This window comes from Salvia splendens, chromosome 8 (genome assembly GCF_004379255.2).
Source record: "Salvia splendens isolate huo1 chromosome 8, SspV2, whole genome shotgun sequence".
Taxonomy (NCBI): domain Eukaryota; kingdom Viridiplantae; phylum Streptophyta; class Magnoliopsida; order Lamiales; family Lamiaceae; genus Salvia; species Salvia splendens.
In genome coordinates this window covers 8,058,299-8,080,204 of record NC_056039.1, presented here as the reverse complement: position 1 = coordinate 8,080,204, position 21,906 = coordinate 8,058,299, and the positions used below count along the sequence as shown (strand labels likewise).

General features: G+C 33.9%; 3 protein-coding genes across 4 annotated transcripts; 2 read left to right on the top strand and 1 right to left on the bottom strand.

Moving 5' to 3' along the window:
* Positions 1 to 687: 687 nt before the first annotated feature.
* On the top strand, positions 688 to 1,700 carry LOC121746161 (fasciclin-like arabinogalactan protein 11). Its single transcript, XM_042140069.1, has one exon. The coding sequence runs from the start codon at positions 794 to 796 to the stop codon at positions 1,532 to 1,534; it is 741 nt and encodes a 246-aa protein (XP_041996003.1). The 5' UTR covers positions 688 to 793; the 3' UTR covers positions 1,535 to 1,700.
* Positions 1,701 to 3,874: 2,174 nt separating this feature from the next.
* Positions 3,875 to 6,058, bottom strand: LOC121744733 (zinc finger protein BALDIBIS-like). Of its 2 annotated transcripts, none has more exons than XM_042138336.1 (4): positions 5,992 to 6,058; positions 5,619 to 5,774; positions 5,143 to 5,539; positions 3,875 to 5,028 (listed from the first exon to the last, which is right to left on the bottom strand). In XM_042138336.1, exons 2-4 carry the CDS (start codon positions 5,737 to 5,739, stop codon positions 4,209 to 4,211), a joined length of 1,338 nt encoding a protein of 445 aa, XP_041994270.1. In that variant the 5' UTR covers positions 5,740 to 5,774; positions 5,992 to 6,058; the 3' UTR covers positions 3,875 to 4,208. The 2 variants fall into 2 exon arrangements, with proteins under 2 accessions (XP_041994270.1, XP_041994271.1); XM_042138337.1 differs by having other exon boundaries at positions 5,967 to 6,046.
* A 13,609-nt stretch (positions 6,059 to 19,667) lies between these two features.
* Positions 19,668 to 21,659, top strand: LOC121745690 (NAC transcription factor 32-like). The gene is made up of 4 exons (XM_042139663.1): positions 19,668 to 19,680; positions 20,612 to 20,809; positions 20,874 to 21,166; positions 21,252 to 21,659. The coding sequence occupies exons 1-4, from the start codon at positions 19,668 to 19,670 to the stop codon at positions 21,657 to 21,659; spliced, it is 912 nt and encodes a 303-aa protein (XP_041995597.1).
* Positions 21,660 to 21,906: the final 247 nt, after the last annotated feature.

Sequence of the window (21,906 nt, the reverse complement as noted above, 5' to 3'; positions counted from 1 at the left end):
TTATCTTCTTCCTTCATTTCAAAGCAAAACTTACTCCACTTCTTTTCATTTTTGTTAATTCTTCTCGTTCTGATTAATTTATAGCTACTCAAGCCAATTGAAGAAAGATATATCCTTTTGATTCTACTAAAATTTAAAGAATTATGCCGCAATATTTATTTATATATTACTCGTTAACTACATTTGTCCTTTAAACATATCCTTTCGATTCTACTAAAATTTAAAGAATTATACCCGTTAACTATATTCGTCCTTTAAAAATACATTTATTTTAATCCATCCCATAAAATTATAAACTTTTTTCTCGCTAATGAGGTGAGACTGATTATCCACTAACTATACTTGAATTACTTTATTTTTTCTATCTCTCTAACTTTACCAATTACTATTATACATTAAAACTCGTACTGTTTAAAAAATTTATAAAACACATCCCAAATAGCCAATTAATGTGAAGTAGTATGAAAGTTCAAAATGAAGTAATGAGAAACTCTTCCAAAACATCAAGAAGTAAAGATTTGTAGTATAAAACATTTCAAAGTTCAAAAATTTGCATGATTAAAATATTTGCAGTCGGAGGGCCATTCACTAATCACTTGTTGGTACCTTCCACCTACTCCTAACGCATTAATAATCTAATTAATCAACCAAAATCAACCACAACAAAAAATCCACCCACACCTAAGAGAGTTTATATCTCCCATTCCCTCCCATAAAATCCCCCTACACATCTCTCCAACAAACCATCTTCTCACTCCATTTCCTCTACCCCCCAAAATCTAAATTCAAGAAAATGGACCAAACCCTAGTCTCCACATCCCTCCTCCTCACCATCCTCCTGCTTTGCCAATGCACCACCACCACCCTAGCCCAAGCCCCAGCTCCCGGCCCGGCCGGCCCAACCAACGTGACGAAAATCCTCGAAAAAGCCGGGCAGTTCACCACCCTAATCCGCCTCTTCAAAATCACCCAAATCGGAGACCAAATCAACACACAGCTCAACAACTCCAACCAAGGGCTAACCATCTTCGCCCCGACCGACAACGCCTTCGCCAGCCTCCCAGCCGGCACCCTCAATTCCCTCTCCGACCAGCAAAAAGTGTCACTCATCCAATTCCACATCCTCCCAACCTACCTCACCACCACGCAGTTCCAAACCGTGAGCAACCCCGTCCGCACCCAGGCCGGCGACAGCGCCAACGGAGCCTTCCCCCTCAACGTCACCACCTCCGGCAACCAGGTCAACATCACCACCGGCGTCAACGAGGCCACCGTGTCCAACACCATGTACACTGATAACCAGCTGGCAGTGTATCAAGTGGATAAGGTTCTTCTCCCTCTCAGCATCTTTGGCACACCGTCTCCTACGCCTGCCCCGACTTCGCCCAAGGCTACTAAGAAGAAGGCTGCGGCGGCGGATAGCCCCGTGGCTGGGGGAGATTCCCCGGATGCGTCGGAGGCGGGTGATCGTCGTCGTGTGCATGGAGTTCTTGGGCTTGGAGTAGCTGTGGTGGCGATGCTTTATCATTTGTGAGGAGATTAATTGCTACATCATTTTTGTTTCATTTTATATTCAATTTGTATCTTCTTTTATTTTTATGGTTTTGTTGTGTGTATGTTGATTTTTTCATGTTATTCAAGACGTGTAACGATTGGTGCGAAATATTTCAATATTTGTCGATCTTATGATTGTCGTTTAAGTAGCATGTATACTTTTTTTGTTTATTAAGGGTGATAAAAGTTGGGAGGATTGATATTTGTAGCATGTAGTCAATACTACATAGTTGTGTTTGGGCTGGTTACTTGGGCCTAAAAAGATTATGGCTGAGTCCAGACTCATTATATATTTTTTAAATTAAAAGAGTGGTTCTGTTCATATATTGCAATCTTTTAACTCACTATTTCCACTCACTAAAAATGATTACTCCTTTTATACAATGAAACATGTCCCAATAAAATTTAAGAAATAGTAAGACATTTCTATTTTATCACGGAAATATAGGTAAATAGTGTTTAGTTAATAGAGTAAGAAAGAGAAAAAAATATAGAATAAAATGAGAGAGATAAGTGGATACAGTCATACAGTAATATGGGAGATAAGAGGAGAAAGTTTGAAAGTATATTGAGTTAATTATTTTTAAAAAAGAAGCATCTCACTTAGGTTGAAATGTACCAAAAGTGAATTTTCTCACTTATCTTAGGACTTAGGGCGGAGGGAGTAACAATTTTATCGCTATTTAGGACGGAGGGAGTAACAATTTTGTCGCTATAGCGTCCTCGAGCAATATTAGGTCCTTTGATATTCCTTATTTTCTACCTCGGATACGAAAAATGATTACTTGGAAACTATTGTCTTAAAAATGCATCCGGAAACTGCAGGAGAACACAAAGAATTTATTTGGTTTTAATCCTTTTGATTTCGGGGCAGTACATTAACGGGTCAATTATATATATATATTCATAGAGCTAGGATAAAAAAAATTACATTTATTTATAGTTATTCTTTTTGGATAATGAATATAACGGAGACAGCATATGGATTTACTCTGTTTTTAATAAATGGTTAGAGTGAGTAAAAATGGGTTCCTTTTTGAATTGATGAAATATGGGCCGCATGTTTCAGATAAGGGTCCAGATCCACGTTATAGTAAAAGAAATTGGACCCTTCATTACTTCACTCCTCAACTGTCAGGTGTTAAAGTTGTAGATATTTTATGACCTACTGCTAGATATTTTAAATTAAATTAATATAGAGAATAATCATTTAATTAATAGTGAAATTTGATCAAATTATATTTAATGCCAGAAGATTATAAAAACAATATTAAATAACAAAATTTAATTTTATTCAACAAATTCCGTGATTTAAATAGCTATTGATCCTGAAACTATATAAAAAAAATATGTGATTCTAAAAATGCGATTATTATACTTCGTAATTAAATTGTCGTTGATAATTTAAAAAAAAGTAACAACCAAAAGGATTAATTAGTAAGTCACATATGATATACTATCAATCTCATTTAAACCACATTAGTAGATCTCTACGTCCCTCTGTAGCTGAGACGTATTCCTTTTTGGGTTGTCCCACTGTAGCTGAGTCATTTCCATTTTTGGCAAAAAGCAACAATATTTCTTCTCTCTTACTTACTCTCTTTTACTTTATTCTCTATTCATCTCTCTACATTTTTCCTTTCCTACTTTATTATTAATTACTTAACTCACTTAACACAACTTTTCTTAAATCTCGTGCCAAAAAAATGCCTCTACTATAGAGGGACGGAGGGAATTTTAGTTTTTTATATATTTAATTTAATTTTAATACGCACAAATATTTAGTACTCCGTATTATTGATGCCATTTATTTTACAGGCATAAAATCAAAAGTCAATGTGTCAATTCTCTCTATAATTTCAAATAAATGAATAAAATAGCAAATTAAGCTCTGGTGTTTATGAAATATTATTAGTATATATAATTAATGACTTGAATAAAACCTTTCAAGATATTAGAACAAAATGAAATGGAACAAAAGTGTGTTAATAGCTAATTTATTCGACGTATAAAGTAACTGAATTCAAATGAAAATTAATTAAATAAAAAAATAGCCCCTCTAGAGATCAAATCCATGTCTGCATTAATCCAACAAGCTAGAGAGACACATTCACCGCAGATCTTCACTATTCAATAGTTAGAAATAATTATTCGTTGCTTAGTTTTACTATAGTACAAGATACTAGCTATTATAGCAATTATAATCTGTCAAACTCTAAATTTAGTAGAGTTGTGCTATAAATGAGAATATGTCAAACAAAACACTGTAACATTGAAAGAGCTACAAGGATTAGATACAAAGAGAAAATGCAAGAAATTATTAATCAGATAGAAGAAATGCAGAATATATTGCACTGAACCCAATGAATCACAGGGCACACAGTAATTTGGTGGTCCATATAAATATATACATGCATATATCTCAAACCCTAGAAAGGAAAAAAAAAGGAGTTTTTGTACGTGCATTAGAATCAAGAATTTGTGCCTTGTGATTGCCATGTCATCTTCTGTCACGTCTCTTCCAACATGCAGTACCTCCCATCCCCACCCCCTCTGACACTTCACAAGATCTCTTCTGTTTCTACCTCTTCCACCTGCAGCTGTAAATTCTAATCCAACCACCTTTTTCCCCTCTCCTCCCCCCTCAATTTTGATTAATTCCTGCTGTAATGGCTCATTGCGAACTTCGCCAGCTCGTTTTCCGGCATAAACTGCCTGTTCTGAATCTGATCATTCCCGCCCACTCCCAGAAAATCCCGAGTTAGGCTGCTCTCCGACGCCATCATCCCGTTCAAATTATTCTCAGGTTTGCCGAGATTGGTAGGGTTTTGGTCGTTGAAGTTGGCGGCGGAGAAGGAGGCGTTGTTGATGAGGCCGAATGCGGAGGGGGAGAATGAGGATTCAGTGGCTCTGGTCGATCCCATCTGAGCTGCTTTCTGGAGCAACGCGGTGGCTGACATCGACATATGAGCTGCATTGTTTGTTTCGTTCTGGTTCTGGTTCTGGTTGTAATAAAGTGAATTTATGGCTTGGGACAAATTTCCTTTGTTTTGTTCCTCCTCTTTTAGTACTCTCGGAATCGGAATTGCAGATGATGATGACGCCATGCTGTTACCAAATCCTACTTGGTTATGATCTCCTTGTACTTGCCACTGATGATTCATCTGCACCAGCTCCGGCAAGCTCGTCGCAGCAAGGAAATTGTTCGAGTTGGGATGAGGTGTCGCGCTGTCCAGCCACAGCGGCAGTCTTGGTTTCTGCATATTATTATCAAAGCTCAGCTGATTTCCTCCTTCAACACCACCGCCGCCCAATTCCGCCCTAAACATCCCAGCCGAAAATTGGGGATTTCCCGAGCTATGCAACAACTCATTCCTAAAACTCAGATTCGCAGACGCGACGGGGCTGCTGAATCTCGCGCTCTCTTCCGCTAGCGCGTCGCAGAAGGCTCTGTGCGTGATGAAGCTATCCTTTCTATACGCACACACAATAATAAATCCCCCCAACATGCATTTCGTATGTATAATAATATTTGCAAATTATGAAACAACTGTGTGTAACCAATAAAAGTACTATAATAAGACTGACCTGGAGAAGAGAGTGCCGCAGTCGCATTTATACTCTCTAGTCCCACAGATCTTGCTGTGGGCTTTCCAGTCGGATTGAACGGCGTATTTCTTAGAGCATTTGTCGCATTTCCATTTCTTCTCGCCGTGCTTCCTGCTGAAGTGCTTCTTGATTCCGGTGAGGTCGCCGAGCGCGCGAGACGCCTCGTGGTGGACGCAGGTCTTCTCCGGGCAGATGTAGACCTTCTTCTTGACCTCCTTGTTGGTGCGCTGCTTGAGCTTCCAAGGGAGGTTGTGGCCGCGTCGGTGGAGCTGCAGATTCTGGTCCCGCTGGAAACCCTTGTTGCAGATTTCGCAAAGGAATCTGTTTGTCGCCATCAGAGATTTCGGAGACAGCGCTATCACTTCCGCATCTGGATCTGCACTCAAACCACATAATTTCATTAGTTTTGATTTCAGGGAAATGGAAATCCAGATTCAATTTGAGATCGAGCTTGCCTGGCGTTCCTGGGAGATTCCTCTTGCGCTTGGATGAAGAATTGGGATTAGGGTTTGAATTGATATTAGGGTTGGGATCCTGGCCGATGTAGCCCCTCATCAGACCATCTTCAGACATCATGTTGAGCTGCTGCTGCTGCTGCTGCTGATACGAGTCTAGAGAGAGAGAGAGAGAAGACTGTGTGGGAATTGGTGAAAATGAATAGGTTCGAGGGGAGAAGAAATGAAATGAATTGAATTGTTTAAGGAGATTAAAGAGAAAGAGAAAGAGAGGAGTAGCTAAGTGCAGCAGAGATTTGGAAAGAGTAGCTAGAGTTGCATGCTTGTTTGAATGTTAGCAGAAAATACCATATGCCATGAAATGCAGCTCTACCTCTCTCCTTATCTTACACGGCTGCCCCTGCTGCTTCTTCTAAAGTCGGTCAGCCATACACTCAGATTGGACCACTCTGCCTCTCTCTCTCTATATATATATATACACACATGTATATTACTCCCTCCGTCCGCCATTAAGAGTCTCATTTATGAGCGACACGAGTTTTAAGAAAGGTTAAGAAAAGTGAGTGGAAAAAAGTTAGTGGAATAGGGGTCCCACTTGTATATATTAGTTTTAAATAAAATGTGAGTGAAATGAGTTAGTGGAAGGCGGGACCCTATTATCATTTATGGTAAAAGTGAACCGAGACTCCTATTCGCGAACGGACTAAAATGGAAAAACGGGACTCTCAGGGACAGAGGGAGTACTATGTAATTTGTGTACGTATTGACTGTCTGAGGGGCTTGCCTCTGTCTACCAGAATAATTCACTTTTATTAATTGCAATATTATGAGTAATAAATAAACTGCGCAGATGCAAACATTCCATGGGAAATGAGAACCATCTATTTTATTTTTGCGTAAGAGATGGAATTGAAGGTATTAAATGTATTGTGCATATATGTATCATTATTTGTGCAATACCAATGCAACTATTGTTGATGATAACTTTGATTAAACTAGGGCATTTCGTGCGAATTCTTATTTTGCCAATTAATGCAAAAACATAAAAATATGGGTAATGATTGTTATGGCATTTCAATTTTTTTGGGCTAGCGAAACGCAAACATCATGGAAATGTTGTTGTACAAACTAATTTCTATATCATAACTAATCATGCGAAATTTGATCGATGTTGAGGTTTCGTGGGAATAAAAGAGAGTAACATGCCTATATAATAATTGTGAACAAGAAATGTTGTAAGTTGCAAAAGTTACATTTAGTACTTTGGTATTTGTAACAAATTGAGGAAGACGACACCCGATAGCATTTTTGAAATGGATGTTCCTTGTTAAGATGGACATCATAAATTTGTGTGTTTGTGAAGATTGTGCTATGTTGGGTGAAATGCACTCGAGACAAGTGCAAGAATACAATTATCAAGAGGGCTCAAATTTACACTTTTTAAAATGGACTTTAATTTTGGAGTAAACCAACCTCCATAAATACATATAGTTTCTGTTGAATGTATTTCGAAACAAGCCACTACCACTCCTTTCAGTATCTTTTTTTGTCTTTAAAATAAATTTTGTAAACTAGGTCTAGTATAGGAGTACAAATTTAAAGATACGTGGCCATATTATGGCCAGAATAAATTTTGTAAACTAGGTCTAGTATAGGAATAAAGCTACGTGACCATATTATGGCCAGCCATAAATTGATTAAATAGCAAAAAAAAAACTGATTTTTTTTTCAAATTTTTGGTTTAATACTACTTGATTTTACTTTTATATCATTTTCACTATTTGTTGCTCAACATGTTACTGCTGCTCTTTCGTAGTTTTTGCTCAACTTATTACTACTGTCATTTCTTGATTGTTGCTCAACGTATACAGTAATTCGTGATATTAATGTGTTTTACATAATGGAATTCAAAGATAAGTATCAACTCACAAGTTCATTCACATGCATATAAGGTTATATCAGTAATTCTAATTTTTTCTATATATGTAAATGGACTAAATTAACTCTTTATGGCCGGTCATAATATGACCATTTAGCATCACTCTTTTTCATAACTGTAAACTGTTTTCAGAATAACATAATAATCATTAAAATAAATTGCTACTTAGCTAGATGATATATCATATTATTATAGAAATTAAATACTTTTGATAAGATCACGGTACTTTTTCTTATCTCTTACCTGCATTTAGAACCAATATTTGGTATTTCAATGTAGAGGTCAATATTCTAGCTAGCTACATCTAACCTTTTCCGCCGAAAACATAATATTTTTTGTCACAAGGTAAGTGACATGGAGTATATTTTAGTGGGATGTCACGGAGTTCAGTAACACACAAAACTCATAAATCTCTTTTATTTCAGTCTCTCTTCCTTCTACCTTATTCCTAATTTATTATATCTCTATTTTACTTATTTTTTTTAGATAATCAAAAAGTCTCAACTCCTGTCCCACGGCAAAAGCCTATCCCAACAGACCCTAAAATAAAAAGAGCAAACTAAACAGCTAGCAACTAACTTAAAAACAACCTAACAAAGAAAGAAACATAAAAACTAACAACACCAAAGCAAGAGAAGAGCCCAAAGAACAAGGAAAAAATCACTTCAAACGAAAGCAAACAAATACCTTAGCCTCCAGTCCAATTCCTGAGGTCGCCCAAGTAATCGGTAAAGGACTCCGTTGGGGTATTAATGAAATTCGGACATCAACTTTTAATTCATGATCTAAGTTGCCAGATAAGTCTTTCTTTCTCGAGCTCCGAATTTGGTTCCAATCCTTGAAAGATGATCTTATTTCGAATATCCTAAATAGACTAAGCGATGACGTAGAGCATAGAATGTTACATCACTCAAATAGGGATACTTAACACCTCATTTTTAAATCTCATCAAATTGGAACAAATGAAGTACTATTAAGAAAGTGGTGTGTATTGTAACCAAGTAAAATGGACAGTTAATAAAATAATAGTGAAAATATATAAATAATTAAAATAAAGTATGAAAGATTAAAAGGGTTAAATTTAGCTAAAGAAATAAATATACTAGTACCATTTACCTTAGGAAACCCCCAATAAAGTTTATAAATCAGTTCATATTGGGAAAAATCACTCCAAACTCTAAACTATATCCATTTTTATCAAAAATGTCTCGGATTAATTAAATCTTAAACTATCAACTTTTGTATAAATAACATCCAATGTTAATTTTTCAACCCTGAAATTTCAACGTTAACTCGTTAGATGTCATTGGTGTAGTTTATATATTTACTTTCAAATAACATGGTGATAAATCGATGTAATTTTGTGCTTATGCATATAAAAACTGACGAGTTGCATCAACAATATTATAGGGACAAAAAAAATGGAAGAGGAGTTTTTTGATACTCCATAAGATCAAATATATAATATAACCCCCAAGTTATCAAACTAAGATATACCTAAGATAAACACTCCAAAATCCAAATCAATACATAGCATATAGCTAGTATATTCTTGCACATTGAAAGATTATTAATCCACAAGCTAGTTTAATGTGCATTTTAGGGTAAGTTAATTCATCATACTACTCGGTAAGTCGTATTCATTTCTGAGTTGTCCACTTGTCCTACTATAGGCTATAGTCTGTAGTTGAGTCATATTTTTTCAACAAAAAAACAATATATTTCTTCTCTCTTACTTTACTTTCTCTATCTTTTTATTTTATATACCTTTTACTAAAATCAGTTTTTAACACAATTTTAAAAATTTCGTGTCATTAAAATGTCTCTACTACAGAAGAACATTATAATGCATAATGCAGAGAGGTAATAACTATTCACCAGGGAAGGTTCACTATCGAATGCAGATGGGAAATGCTAGGTGGCCACATTATGGCTGGCCATAAAATGACATTTTAGTAAAATTTAGATGTTATAGCTCAAATAAGTCATTTAATGCTCCGATACCTTTACACTATTACCCTTTCTATTTAATTGTAATTGTTTTCCAATTTCATTTCCTTAATCCGATATTTACATTTCTTTTTTAATTTATTTATTTTTAAATTTTCTATTTTCAGTAATCTATTTTTAAACAATTTTTAGTCTAAGATTAAGTTTTTATCTTTCCCTAAATGTTTTTCTATTGATCATATTAAATTGAAATCAATAATAACTAAGTTGTAACACAATCAGATAGTTTATAATATTTAATCATGTTATAGTTTAAAATTATCAATTATACTAAATATGTAGGGTGCATTATAATATAATTTTAAAAATAAACATACTAAATTATTTTTATATACTATGATATAGTTGTGTTTACATAATTATCTTTTTTCTCTTTATTGCAATGTTATAATTACTTAAATTCGATATATATAATAAAGCAAATTTAATGAATTTGTAATTGTGCGAATGATAATTTTCTGAAAATACTGACTCCAATAATTTGCGTATCATGAGGTGCAAATGTTATAAGAAATGAATTGTCGAATTTATATTGGTATAAATGACGGTTGTCAACCATAGTTAATTATTGTGATTAATATGCATTTACAAACTACGGAGTATAATAAATTAAAAATATAAAAAAAATATTCAACTACATGGGTTATACTTATATTTGCATAAAAGATATTAGGAGTTGTATATTTCAAGTAAATGGCACAATAGTCTCAACATGTTTACTCTTTTTGAGGTGTATCGATTTTGTTGAATTAGCATTAATCACATAAATATTTATTAATATTTTAAGTTGGAAAATGCTATGCAGCCACATTATGGCTGGCCATAAAATGGCATTTTAGTAAATTTAGATAGTATGATTATTAATGTTTCAAATAAGTCATTTAATGCTCAAATAATTTTACACTATTACCCTTTTACTTAATTCTAGTTGGTTTTTTTATTTCATTTCTCTAATCCAAATTTTACACTTTTATACGTATTTCTTTTATTAGATTCATTCATTTTTTTAATTTTATGTTTTCAATAATTTATTTCTACACTATTTTTTAATTTAAGATTAAAATTTTTTCCTTTTAAAAATGTTTTCCTATTATACCAAGTTGGAATCAATAAAGTTTTGTACTCGTTATAAAATAAATTTATTTGGAACTAATTTGATACATGCTCTGTAGTTTAGTGATCATTTATAATATTAATCCATGATTATTAATATAAATAAGTATATTGATCAAAGCTCAATTTTACTTATTTGTAAATATACAAACATTTAGAGTATTTTAAGTAAATATGAAAAATAAAAGTATTACCACGATGCGTTTGTATTATAAATATAAGAAATAATTAAATTAATTATCATGTAACCTTAATAAATATTAATTTTTATTTATATAAATTTCATGCAACATGAGTTAACTAATGATCAATTGAATAAATTCTAGTCTCTTCATATTTATATTTCATAACTAATGGTACAATTGTACAAATAAAATTGATACTTTTTAGAAGTATTGATTTCAATGAAATGGCATTACATACACTACCTTTTATTATTTTTTTATTTTTATGGCTGGCCATAATGTGGTCATTTAACACTACTCTTTTAAATTTATGACTGGTTATATTATGATCATTTAGCATCACCCAATGCAGATAGAGTACTAACTATTCACCAGGGAAGGTTGGGAATTTTGGGATTGGGGGTGGGAAAAGTAGAGGCAGTAAAAGTAAGTGGAATTCAAACTTCGATAGTCACAAAAAGGTTAGCAATACTAAAGTTAAAAAGCTTTACAGCCATGGATTCGGTGAAAATGATTATGCCATTATTGTTTTCTGGATCATTCTCAGCCTAAAAAATCTTTTCAAACAGCTATATAAAATTCCAAACTTATACTCCCTCCGTCCCAAGCTACTCGCACTTATTTCCTTTTTGGGCGTCCCAAGTTACTTGCACTCTTTCCATTTTTAGTAAAAATTTTCACCTACAGCCGTCATTTTTGACTTTCCTATACACTCATTCCTTAATCTCCGTGCCGAAAAGGAAAGGAGCGAGTAGCCCGGGACGGAGGGAGTATTTTTCAATTTTTATATTATTATTTGGGAACAGTACTAATATTAATAATATATTCAATTATACGGTGCCGTCCCGTGACGACTGACGGCAACTGGCTTCAGTGGAAGAGTAGGTGGATGTTGTGGGGACCCGCTATATACTGTCATTTTCTCCCTAAATTATTTAAAAGCCAAAAACCTAAAACAATTTTTAAGTAATTTCTTGATTTGAAACATTATCAGTTGATAATCCAAAAATATATTTGAATCGTTATTAATAGGACGAAAAGAATAATAAATATATGCATATACATATTGTCACATTTAGTATTAATCCAGTAAGTATACCTTCTTTTTAGAAGAATAACATATATATTTACTTGTTCTATTTTTAATAGAGGTTAAATAATTAAATGAAAACATAACATGTGGAGTATATTAATGGAATGCATGGTTCGAAGTAATTTATCTATTTTCATTCAATCGAGACATATGATGTTAGGAACCATGTATGCAGTAAAAATTCGAACGTATATGAATTTATGGTAAAATTTCAGATGTCTAAAAAAACAATACAAAATTTAGGGTTTGGTTCCCTTTGTTGTCCTGATAGTTCAGTTGTCCGTTTGAATTTTGGATAAATTCACCAATTTATACTAAAATTCTACAAATAGTTTGAGTTTTTCCCATTTGACCATATTAAAACTCAATCCATTTGTAAAACGAATTTATTTGAAGAGAGCGGAATGTGGCTTTCTTGGCAATTTACCCCTAAACATTGACAGACTAATAAAATTGACGCTTCAACCGCAATTAATGCATCAAATAGGGTGTGATAAGATGAGCAAATAATAAAAAATTGGAATGCATGTTTAGAAAATTTAGGGAAAGAAAGGGAAAGGAAATGAGTTGATAAGAAAAACAATAGATGACTGGTGCCTTCGAAATGTCGAGACCCACACGTTTCTCCAAAAATTCTTATAAATTCTATACATCTCTCTTTTCTCTTTCTCTCTCTCCCCTCTCTCTCTCTCTCTCTCTCTAAAACTTGCACAACAACACAAGGGCAAAAACGAATCTTTCCTTTTAGCAAACCAAGCTTTCATGGGGCCCCTTGTTGTTCAAAAAGATAGGTAAAAAAATTATTTTTTTCATGTTATTATTCCTTTCTTTGAGATCTCAATCTCTCAAAAGATATTTTCTTCTTTTTCCTTTTTGTTCATTCGTGATTCGAATTGACAAAAGTAATCATTTTGGACTTGAACTAACTACTAGCTATTTAATTAGGACACTTTACACATATTTGTATGGTGTTGTATATTATAGAAACGCATTAATGAGTTATTATCATAAGTCATAAAAAAGTTGAAGATTATATATATCAAATTGAATGCTTTTTTACGTCGCAACAGCCTATATATACAGTGTCAATTTGCAATTCCTGAAGTTGAACATTCGGGTCATTTAATGTTGTAGACAATTTAATTATAGGAATACCAAAATTTTGGCTCTGACATAAACTTTATACTATTTTCCATAGTATAGCTTATCTTCATTTATTTCTTACAAATAAGAGGTTTTACATATAATCAAACTAAACAAATAATTTGCTGATCCTGGCAATTTTAACGTAATGGAAAAAATGCAGGGGTTTGTAACAACCAGAAGTAAACTAAAATAGGGACTACTAAATTCAATTAATGTGATATATTGAATGCATGCATTGCATTGTACCATTGTACGTGTAGATGCAATTGTACTTCTACGCCAAATTGATTGTTCTAGTGAAGTTGTAATAATGATAGATGCAATCGAACTTTGTACACATAAAATGATGGTTTTTAAAATAAAAAAGTTTGGTTAAAACTTGATACTCTCTCTTCTTCTTAAATTAATTAATGCATTTTTTATATAAGATTTAAGAAATTAGTGTTTAATAAGTTAAGTGGACCGAGAATAAAGTTGATACATTTAGTGGGTTTGCAATTCTCCATCCCAACGACCCGTTACTTGATAACGCACGAAGGCCAACCCAGCGACGAGCTAGGAGATGTTTGATGTACAAAAATCCAACGACCCACTCACTACAAAAAAAAATCGCTAGATAGTGACGGAAAGTAGTGACGGTGGCTGCTAGCTCAACAACTAGTGAAGGAAAAAGCGCCAGTCACGAATTAGTGACAGATTATTCCGTCACTAAAGCGAAGCAACCATCTATATTTTCCGTCATTTGGTGGGATTAATAGCTTTAGTGACGGATAAATCCGTCACTAATATTTTTTATTGACAAGATTTTAGTGACATAGTAAGTTTGGCGGATCCGTCATTAAAAAACTTGTCAATAAAAAATATTAGTGACGGATTTGTCAGTCACTATATCCATTAATCCCACCAAATGACTGAAAATATAGACGACTGCTTCGCTTTAGTGACGGAATATTCTGTCACTATTTAGCGACTTATGCTTTTCAGTCATTTTTCGTCACTAATTGTTGAGCTAGCAACCGCCGTCACTATCCAACGCTTTCTTTTTTTGTAGTGACTGGATTGTTTCCGCTCATCAGAATGACCTAGATTTCTTGTCATTTCAAGCCCAACTTATTCTCAACTATATAAAGGGACCTTGAGCTCGGATTTGGGGTTAGACCCTAGCTTTCGGCAAACTTTGAATCATTCAACTCATAACGAAGCCGAAGATGACGGATTCTACCTCAGTGGTGTACCTAGTTTTGTTTCATGTTTATTATTTATTTTAAGCTATCTGTCTATGGCGGTTAAACTTGTAGAATTATGGAGTTTGAGAGTATTTGACTCAAAGTTGTTTTTCTGATTATTTATCAAGCTAATTCCATACTTTTTTTTAATTCGTGCTTTAAAACCGAATATGTTACATATGGCAGGGTGCTTTTAAGTATTAGAGCATCCGCAGCGGTGGGATTTGTTCGTCCGTCCGTTCGTGCCAGTGGCAAGGACACCCCTGTCCGCCGCTGCGCTCTTGCCGCTGGCACGACGCTGCTCTTAGCTAAGAGCACGTCCGTGCCAGCGAGCAGGGCGACGTGACACGTTTCTATTGGCCGTTGGCATTTTCTTTTTTTAAAAATTGAAATTAATACAAAAAATAAAAAAAATATTTTCGGATTCCAAAAAATATAGCCGTTTTATTACCGTTTTTTTAATTTTTTTTGAAATTTTAAGTAAAAACTTAATCCCAAAATCATCTATAAATACACATATTCATCATCCATTTGGACGAAATTCGGCCACTTATGAATTTAATTATGTAATTTTTAATTTTTAGGATTTTAATTATGTAATTTTTATTTTTTTTGTAATTTGTAATAGGGGTGTGCATTCGGGTTTCGGTTCGGTTTTTTGTCAAAACCGAACCAAAACCGAAAAACCGAATTTAGCTCAAAATCCAAACCGAACCGAACCCGAAAAACCGAAAAACCGAACTTAAAAAACCGAAAAACCCGAACAAAATCGAAAAAACAGAAAAACCCAAAAAAATAAATATAATATTAATATATATATGTGTGTGTAATTTATTTTATTTTATATATACTAATAGAATATTTATATATAATGTAGTAGAATTTATTAAAAGAATATACTATATATTATATATAATATAATATATTAAATTAATAGAATATATATATATAATTCGGTTATTCGGTTTTTCGGTTTTTTTCTTCGCCCGAACTGAACCGAACCGAAAAACCAAAATTTTTGTATTTTCAAAACCAAACTGAACCGAAAAACCGAAATAACGGAACCGAATTTCAAAATTTCGGTTTGGTTCGGTTCGGATATTCGGTTTTCGATTTTTTTGCTCACCCCTAATTTGTAATATTATTCCAGTTATTTTAATGCATTTTAATATTGTGGAAATATTTTTATTTAAATTGAATAATAGAATGGTGGGACCCTTGAGCATGTCCTTGCGGAAGAGCACGGATGTGGGTGTTGTCCTCTTGCCTAAGAGCAGGGAGTAAAAGTGGGTCCGGGCCCACATCCGTGCTCGTTGGCAAGAGCACGGATGTGGATGCTCTTAGGACAATAATTAAATGCGTTGTTGAGTTTTTAAAAAACTCAGAGAAATTTAATTATGTACTAGCATTTATTAATACCTAAATCAATCGTAATAAGGGCACTCATAATAGAGCTCATAAAATCTGCCCTAAGCGATCGGCAGGTTTATGGGTGCTATTGCACAAGTTTGGACGGTAAATTAAACCCGCCTAGTCGTCCGTCCTTGGGATTGGGTGTGCCGATTCCGCCAATTTTCATTTAATTTTCTTTTTTATATTATTTTTACACTATTTTCATTCTTTGAATACACTATTTTTCACCCCATTTATCACCCCTTCACTCCAATAGCTTTTTTCATCTCTCATACTATAATTTATCTTTCCCAAGAAAGCAAAAAATTAATCCTGGTGATTTTCCAAAAAAATTCCAACGGAACTTCGATGTTCCTTGCCTTTAATTTATGTTATTTTGTTATTTTATTTTATTTGATAACATAAATTTTTTTAAAAATGAAAATAGTGGTGAAAATAGGGATAGGTGGATATTAAGGGAAAAATTTAAAGCACTATTGCATGTATTAGAGCTGAAAAATGAAAATACTGACTTAATAGAGAAAAAAATGAAGATGGGAGAATTCATAGGACTTATGTGAATGGCATAAGGATGTTTGAGACTAAATATGAAGACACAAGGCAATCTTAAAACATTTTAGTTGTTAAACTCATTACTCAGTTACTCTTAATAGAGTAAAGACTATAATCAACACTCGTAACGAGTTTGGTAATATAATTATAATCCACTTCTATCAATTTTAACTCATTACTATTAATTAGCTTCTTTTTTTTCCAAAATTTATATTACACAAAAAATATGCTCTACTTTCTGGATCAAATTAAGCATATAATATTATTTTCTAATATATTCTTTTAATTCTTGTGAAATTCCAAACCTTCTGCACAATTGAGGCGAAAGGGGATAATTTATTCTAATTCGTAACACGATTTATGTAAAAGTAAACACGTGTCACCCTGTGTTTGGGTTATTCCACATCATAATGTGGGAAATTATGGGCCAATTGTTGAATACTTATATTTTATTAAGAACGGGAAGATGAAATTGTAAAATATTTTAGTACTCAACCACTTTTGGCTGTAAGCATTCGGATCATTCGATTTTGGACGACATTGATTCTAGCTTGCCTACCTCTCTTGAGAATGTTGACACAATTACCTTCACTCACACATCCCTATATAATATTGCCCTAAAAACTCCCCATTCTTACAAGCTTAATATTCCCAAAACAAATGTTCCGAATTTAATAAGGTAGCAATTTGACCGATGTTCACTTATATTCTGCAACTGAATTTTTTTTATTAAAGACTTTTAGGTCTTTTTGTAGTATTATGCTAGGTGATTCAGACCACCAATTAATTGGGTGGGGAAAAGAGTATCATAGTGGTCAGCTTCGTCATAGTATTAAGACTGGCATGGGAGAAATTAAATTAAAAAAAACACGAAAAAGGATGAGATACTTAATTAGAAATTAATGGATATATAGATGAAAATGATGGATTGTGAAGAGAGGTCTTACTACAAATTTCTTCCTACAAAATACAGAGTATTTATTACTGTATTATATGGAGTATTCTAAAAGAAATTCACAATCCTTCTAAAAAAGACAACTGGATTTTTTGTGCCCTTTTTGGGCCCGCCCATGACACATAGAAGCCCAGTTCGCTTTTCAGTTTTAACATGATCTTAAAAAAAATATCCTTGGGCAAAATATTTTAAAATCGCATTGAGAATTAATTACTATAAAAGTTGAATTCTTTTTTATTATTACCTTAAACATGATCCAAAAAGATAAAAGTTTGAGTACGTCCAGAGAGGGCAGAAAATGAATTTGACATTTAAAGACGACGTCGATTCATAAATTTATATTTTCATGCATACATACTTTGCATGATCTAGTGGATAATATATCAGATAATACACTATAAATTATGCAAGATTAATTACATTTTGAATGTTTGTAGTAATTTCGGGAAGTGTACGATTATTAGTGTAGGGATGAAAATTTTACCCATGTTGATTAGGATATGTGAATTCATAATTTCATATCTGTGTGGATTCACGACTTCAAGATGGATATGATACGGGTACATAATCTCTCCTCAATAAAGTAAGAGGGTAGAGAATCTTTCTCCGGATAAATTAATAAAATATAGTTTACATATTTTCGATACCTGATCATAAAATATATATACTCAGGGTCTCTAGACAAAGACTTAATTATATTTGAGTTACTTTTGCATTAACTTCAATCTTTTTTCCCCGTTTTGTCCTTTTTAGTTTTAAGGAATATTTTAAATTTTATGTTTAATATTTTCTTCACTTTTTTATCGTCAATTTGTTATTTAATTTCTTATTCATCTCTATCATTCTCCATTTTCAATTTAATTTAGTTTAACAATGATATTCAGTACTACTAGCGATGTGAATTGGATCAGATTCAGCCCCACGGAATAATCCTCGCCCACCCTGCCGGTTAGGATCATGTCCAAGTAGATTTTCTAAAATGGGTATGAAAGTGGGAAAGAAATACCCGACCCAAACTTGTCCCATCATCACCCCTATGATTATTCCTGAAAATTATTGGTTCAAACTCGGAGGTCACAAAATCAATTTACCCAAGATTTTGATTGCGTGAGTAATATATAGGACTTCCTCCTATCTACAATAGATGTTTCATATTTGATTGACCTGGTGGGTTTTATAAATTATTTACTTTTGTAAAAGAGTAGGTGAAAAAATCAGTAAAATATAAGCCTATTTTTACGAAATGGATGTTTAGTGTGCTAGAGAAGGTAAAAAGTAGATAAAGTAAGAGAAAGAAAAAAATTGAGTGAATAAAGTAGAAAAGTTAATATAGTAAAGAGAAATTAGTAAGAGAGAGAATAAAGTAGGGAAGAAAAAGTGAGTTAATTAATGTATAAAAATGGCACAAAAATAAAGAAACTTCCCGAAATACTAGAAAATAACTCGACTATAAAGGACATAGGGAGTAGTATCCGTCCCATGAAAATATGGACATTTGATACATTATAGGCCCACCTTATTAGAACGATAGAAGCAATAAAAAATAGAAAGGGTTATTTTTATAGAACGAACGAAAATGTAAAAAAATCCATAATTTTATGGGGCGGGGGAGTATAATAATTGTGAGTAGAATAAGTTAAAGAAATATTGGATCCAAATAAAGAAATATGAGACGTTTAATGGAGAACGGTGAAGTAATTCAGAAAATTATTTAGTGTAGTTTTTAGAGTATCTTGTCTTGTAGTAGCACGAGAGCAGGTTTCAAGAATTTTTTTGTTATTCTTGGTAAATGGTTTAGAGATGGAGTCCGGTTTATCGGTCAAATTTGTTGTGATAGGATAAGCACTTCATTAAAGGACACGTACGTTAATTATTAAGCCAATGAACTAAATAAAAAGCAATGATATTTTCTTGGATCGTAATTGACAATTTTCATTCGATGAAAACAAGATTGGTGGCACAAAATATGATATAACCCTCAGTATAGATACAACAAATATAATGATATAAGTATGTATCATAGCATGTAAGGTTACAAAAAAGTACTTGAGCACACAATTTCCCATGCAATTACATTTTAATTACTATTATACTAAAAAGAGTAAAGTAATTACATTATGTTAAGGATGACATGATTAATATAAACCAGGAGCTCTAAAACATGTATACAGACAGCAAAGTGAATGAAGATAGAGTTAGGAAAGAGCCTAATTCGTTTCCATTCCATTCGGCAACATTTAACCCCATTTTACTACATTCCATTGACACCACACACAATACGACATTTCTAATCACATCTCGATTAACTTGGGCTCGGACACAACTATGCAAACTTCTAATCATATTTTTCATCACACATACTCCCTCCGTCCCAAGGTAATGGGGAATTTCTTTTGAGCACATGACTTAAGAAATTGATGTCGTCCCAAGGTAATGGGGAATTTCTTTTGAGCACATAACTTAAGAAATTGATGTGTTAGTTTAAAGCGGAGAGAGTAAATAATAAAGTAAGATGGATGAAGAGAGAGTAAAGTATGACAAAAAGATTAAGTTTTTTTTCAAAAAAAAAAAGAAATGACTCAACTATTTTAGGACAATAAAAAAAGGAATACGATTCAACTACCTTGGAGTATATATTTAGTTCTCATCATATATTTTGTGAAGACAAAGCCAACATTGAGCTCATTCATCACTATTATGATTATCAAATATTTTACGTCGTATCCCACGAATTTTTTAGATTTTTATCATGCAAAAAATTCAACAGCTAGCCTATCACAACAACTCGTCTTTATCGACCAATAAAACTCTGAAATTAACACTGATAAAATTCCTTGCAATTCTATAATAAATGAAAACATACATACAAATCGAATTACTAGTTTAGGACATTAAACTTTGCAGGAGGCTCTTAAAGATGGTGAACACAACGACAACAAAGGACGATTTTAGTTGGGGTCGGCTACCCATAAGTATGGCCGGAAAACTTCATTAATCACCATCTGAATAATCATATATTCCTAATATTTTTAATTTAATAAGATCTGATATGTAGATAGAAATGATAGGTTGACATTTTTTTATTGAATATGATTAACTGCATGGAGAGAAATAGTAGAATTTAAAAAGAAGAAAAAAGAATTAATTGTGTTTCCTAGATTCGCTCTTGAGAGAAGAGAACAAAGGACAGCAATCTTAACAAAAAAAATAACTACTATGAACAAGCTAAATGATACGCACATAAGATAAAAATAAAAATAAAAAGAAGAGAGTTTTATTGCGGTAAGAGATTAGAGTAAAAGTTTAATCTCATGACATCAATATGTGATCATCGAAGGCAACGCAGCAATATAATGCGGAGCTGGAGTGGCACTGTTCTTCTCACTTTGCATGGAGGATATTCGCAATCGTTGCCAATACCCTCCTGGGATCAGATTCCACCCCTCTGATGAGGAGCTCATCTCCTTCTACCTCCAAAGGAAAATGAAGTCCCTCCCTCTCCCACCAAACGTCATCACCGATATCCACCTCTACACCTTCGATCCCTGGGATCTGCCTCGTGCGTTTTCATGTTTCTTTCAATATCCTATCTGTTATGGATAATTATGTTTGTTGATGTGCAGGAAATAGTATGTTTGGAGATGAGGAGGAGCTGTATTTCTTCAGCCCGCGGGACAGAAAGTATCCCAAGGGTGGGAGGCCTAATAGGGCGGCCGCGTCCGGATACTGGAAGGCCACTGGCACGGATCAGCCTATTTGGAGCTCCTTGGGATCGAGGCGGAAGATAGGAGTCAAGAAAGGCCTTGTTTTCTACAAGGGAAAGCCACCTCGTGGCCTCAGGACAGACTGGGTCATGACCGAGTACAGACTCCCAGACACCTCCCATCCCTCCAGATCCACTGCTGGCTCAATGAGAGTAAGTTACCAAATTCATCACACACCCATATATATAATTATAAATATGCATGTTGTTCAGCTAAGTCTATCCCTGTTCCTCTTAGCTGGATGACTGGGTGCTCTGCCGCATTCGTCACAAAGGCAACATGTCAAAGAAAGAGAACTCCATGAATCATGATTCTGCAGCTCCAGACATGCTTTCAGAATATCTCAAATCACATGAATACAATCTCATAGTTTCACTACTAGCCGGCCTTCATCCTCTCTCCCTAACTACTACTCCCAACCCAATCAACCATAACGCCGCTTCCACTACACCAACAATGGATCTTGATCAACCAAATGTGGACCTCATCACCTTTGGAGGGCCGTTGGTAGCTGCCACTTACGGCCAGAATGTGTGCAAGTCTAGATATTCGTCCAATCCCAGCATCAGCATGCAGGGCCAAGATATGCTGAACCCATTACAACATAACTTTCTACATTGCCCCTTGACACAACAATATATATAGCTGGGATGATAGTCTCCACGTCTCTCAATTTAATAAGACGCCTCCTTTTGTGCCGTTGTTGATTGTGTGTTTGCAGTTTCCAAATTCTGAAGTTTGTGTTTGTATCATGTTGTCTGGTTTCATGTTGAATAATATTGAAAATAATGTGATCTTGTTTTATTCTCTTCTATCTTTATAATTTCCCTGAAACCCATTCTGAATCATAAATCAACTCTTGATCTGCATAAAACATTGGCCTTCAATCTTT

Bases quoted from the DNA above. Each gene is read 5' to 3' on its own strand.
- LOC121744733 (XM_042138337.1), bottom strand. The intron at 5,540-5,618 runs GCAAGCTCGATC...GTTTGAGTGCAG, and splicing joins GAATCTCCCAGGAACGCCAG to ATCCAGATGCGGAAGTGATA. The intron at 5,029-5,142 runs GTCAGTCTTATT...GTGTGCGTATAG, and splicing joins TGCGGCACTCTCTTCTCCAG to AAAGGATAGCTTCATCACGC.
- LOC121745690 (XM_042139663.1), top strand. The intron at 20,810-20,873 runs GTGCGTTTTCAT...GTTGATGTGCAG, and splicing joins CGATCCCTGGGATCTGCCTC to GAAATAGTATGTTTGGAGAT. The intron at 21,167-21,251 runs GTAAGTTACCAA...TGTTCCTCTTAG, and splicing joins CCACTGCTGGCTCAATGAGA to CTGGATGACTGGGTGCTCTG.
- LOC121746161 (XM_042140069.1), top strand. From the start codon at position 794: ATGGACCAAACCCTAGTCTCCACATCCCTCCTCCTCACCATCCTCCTG.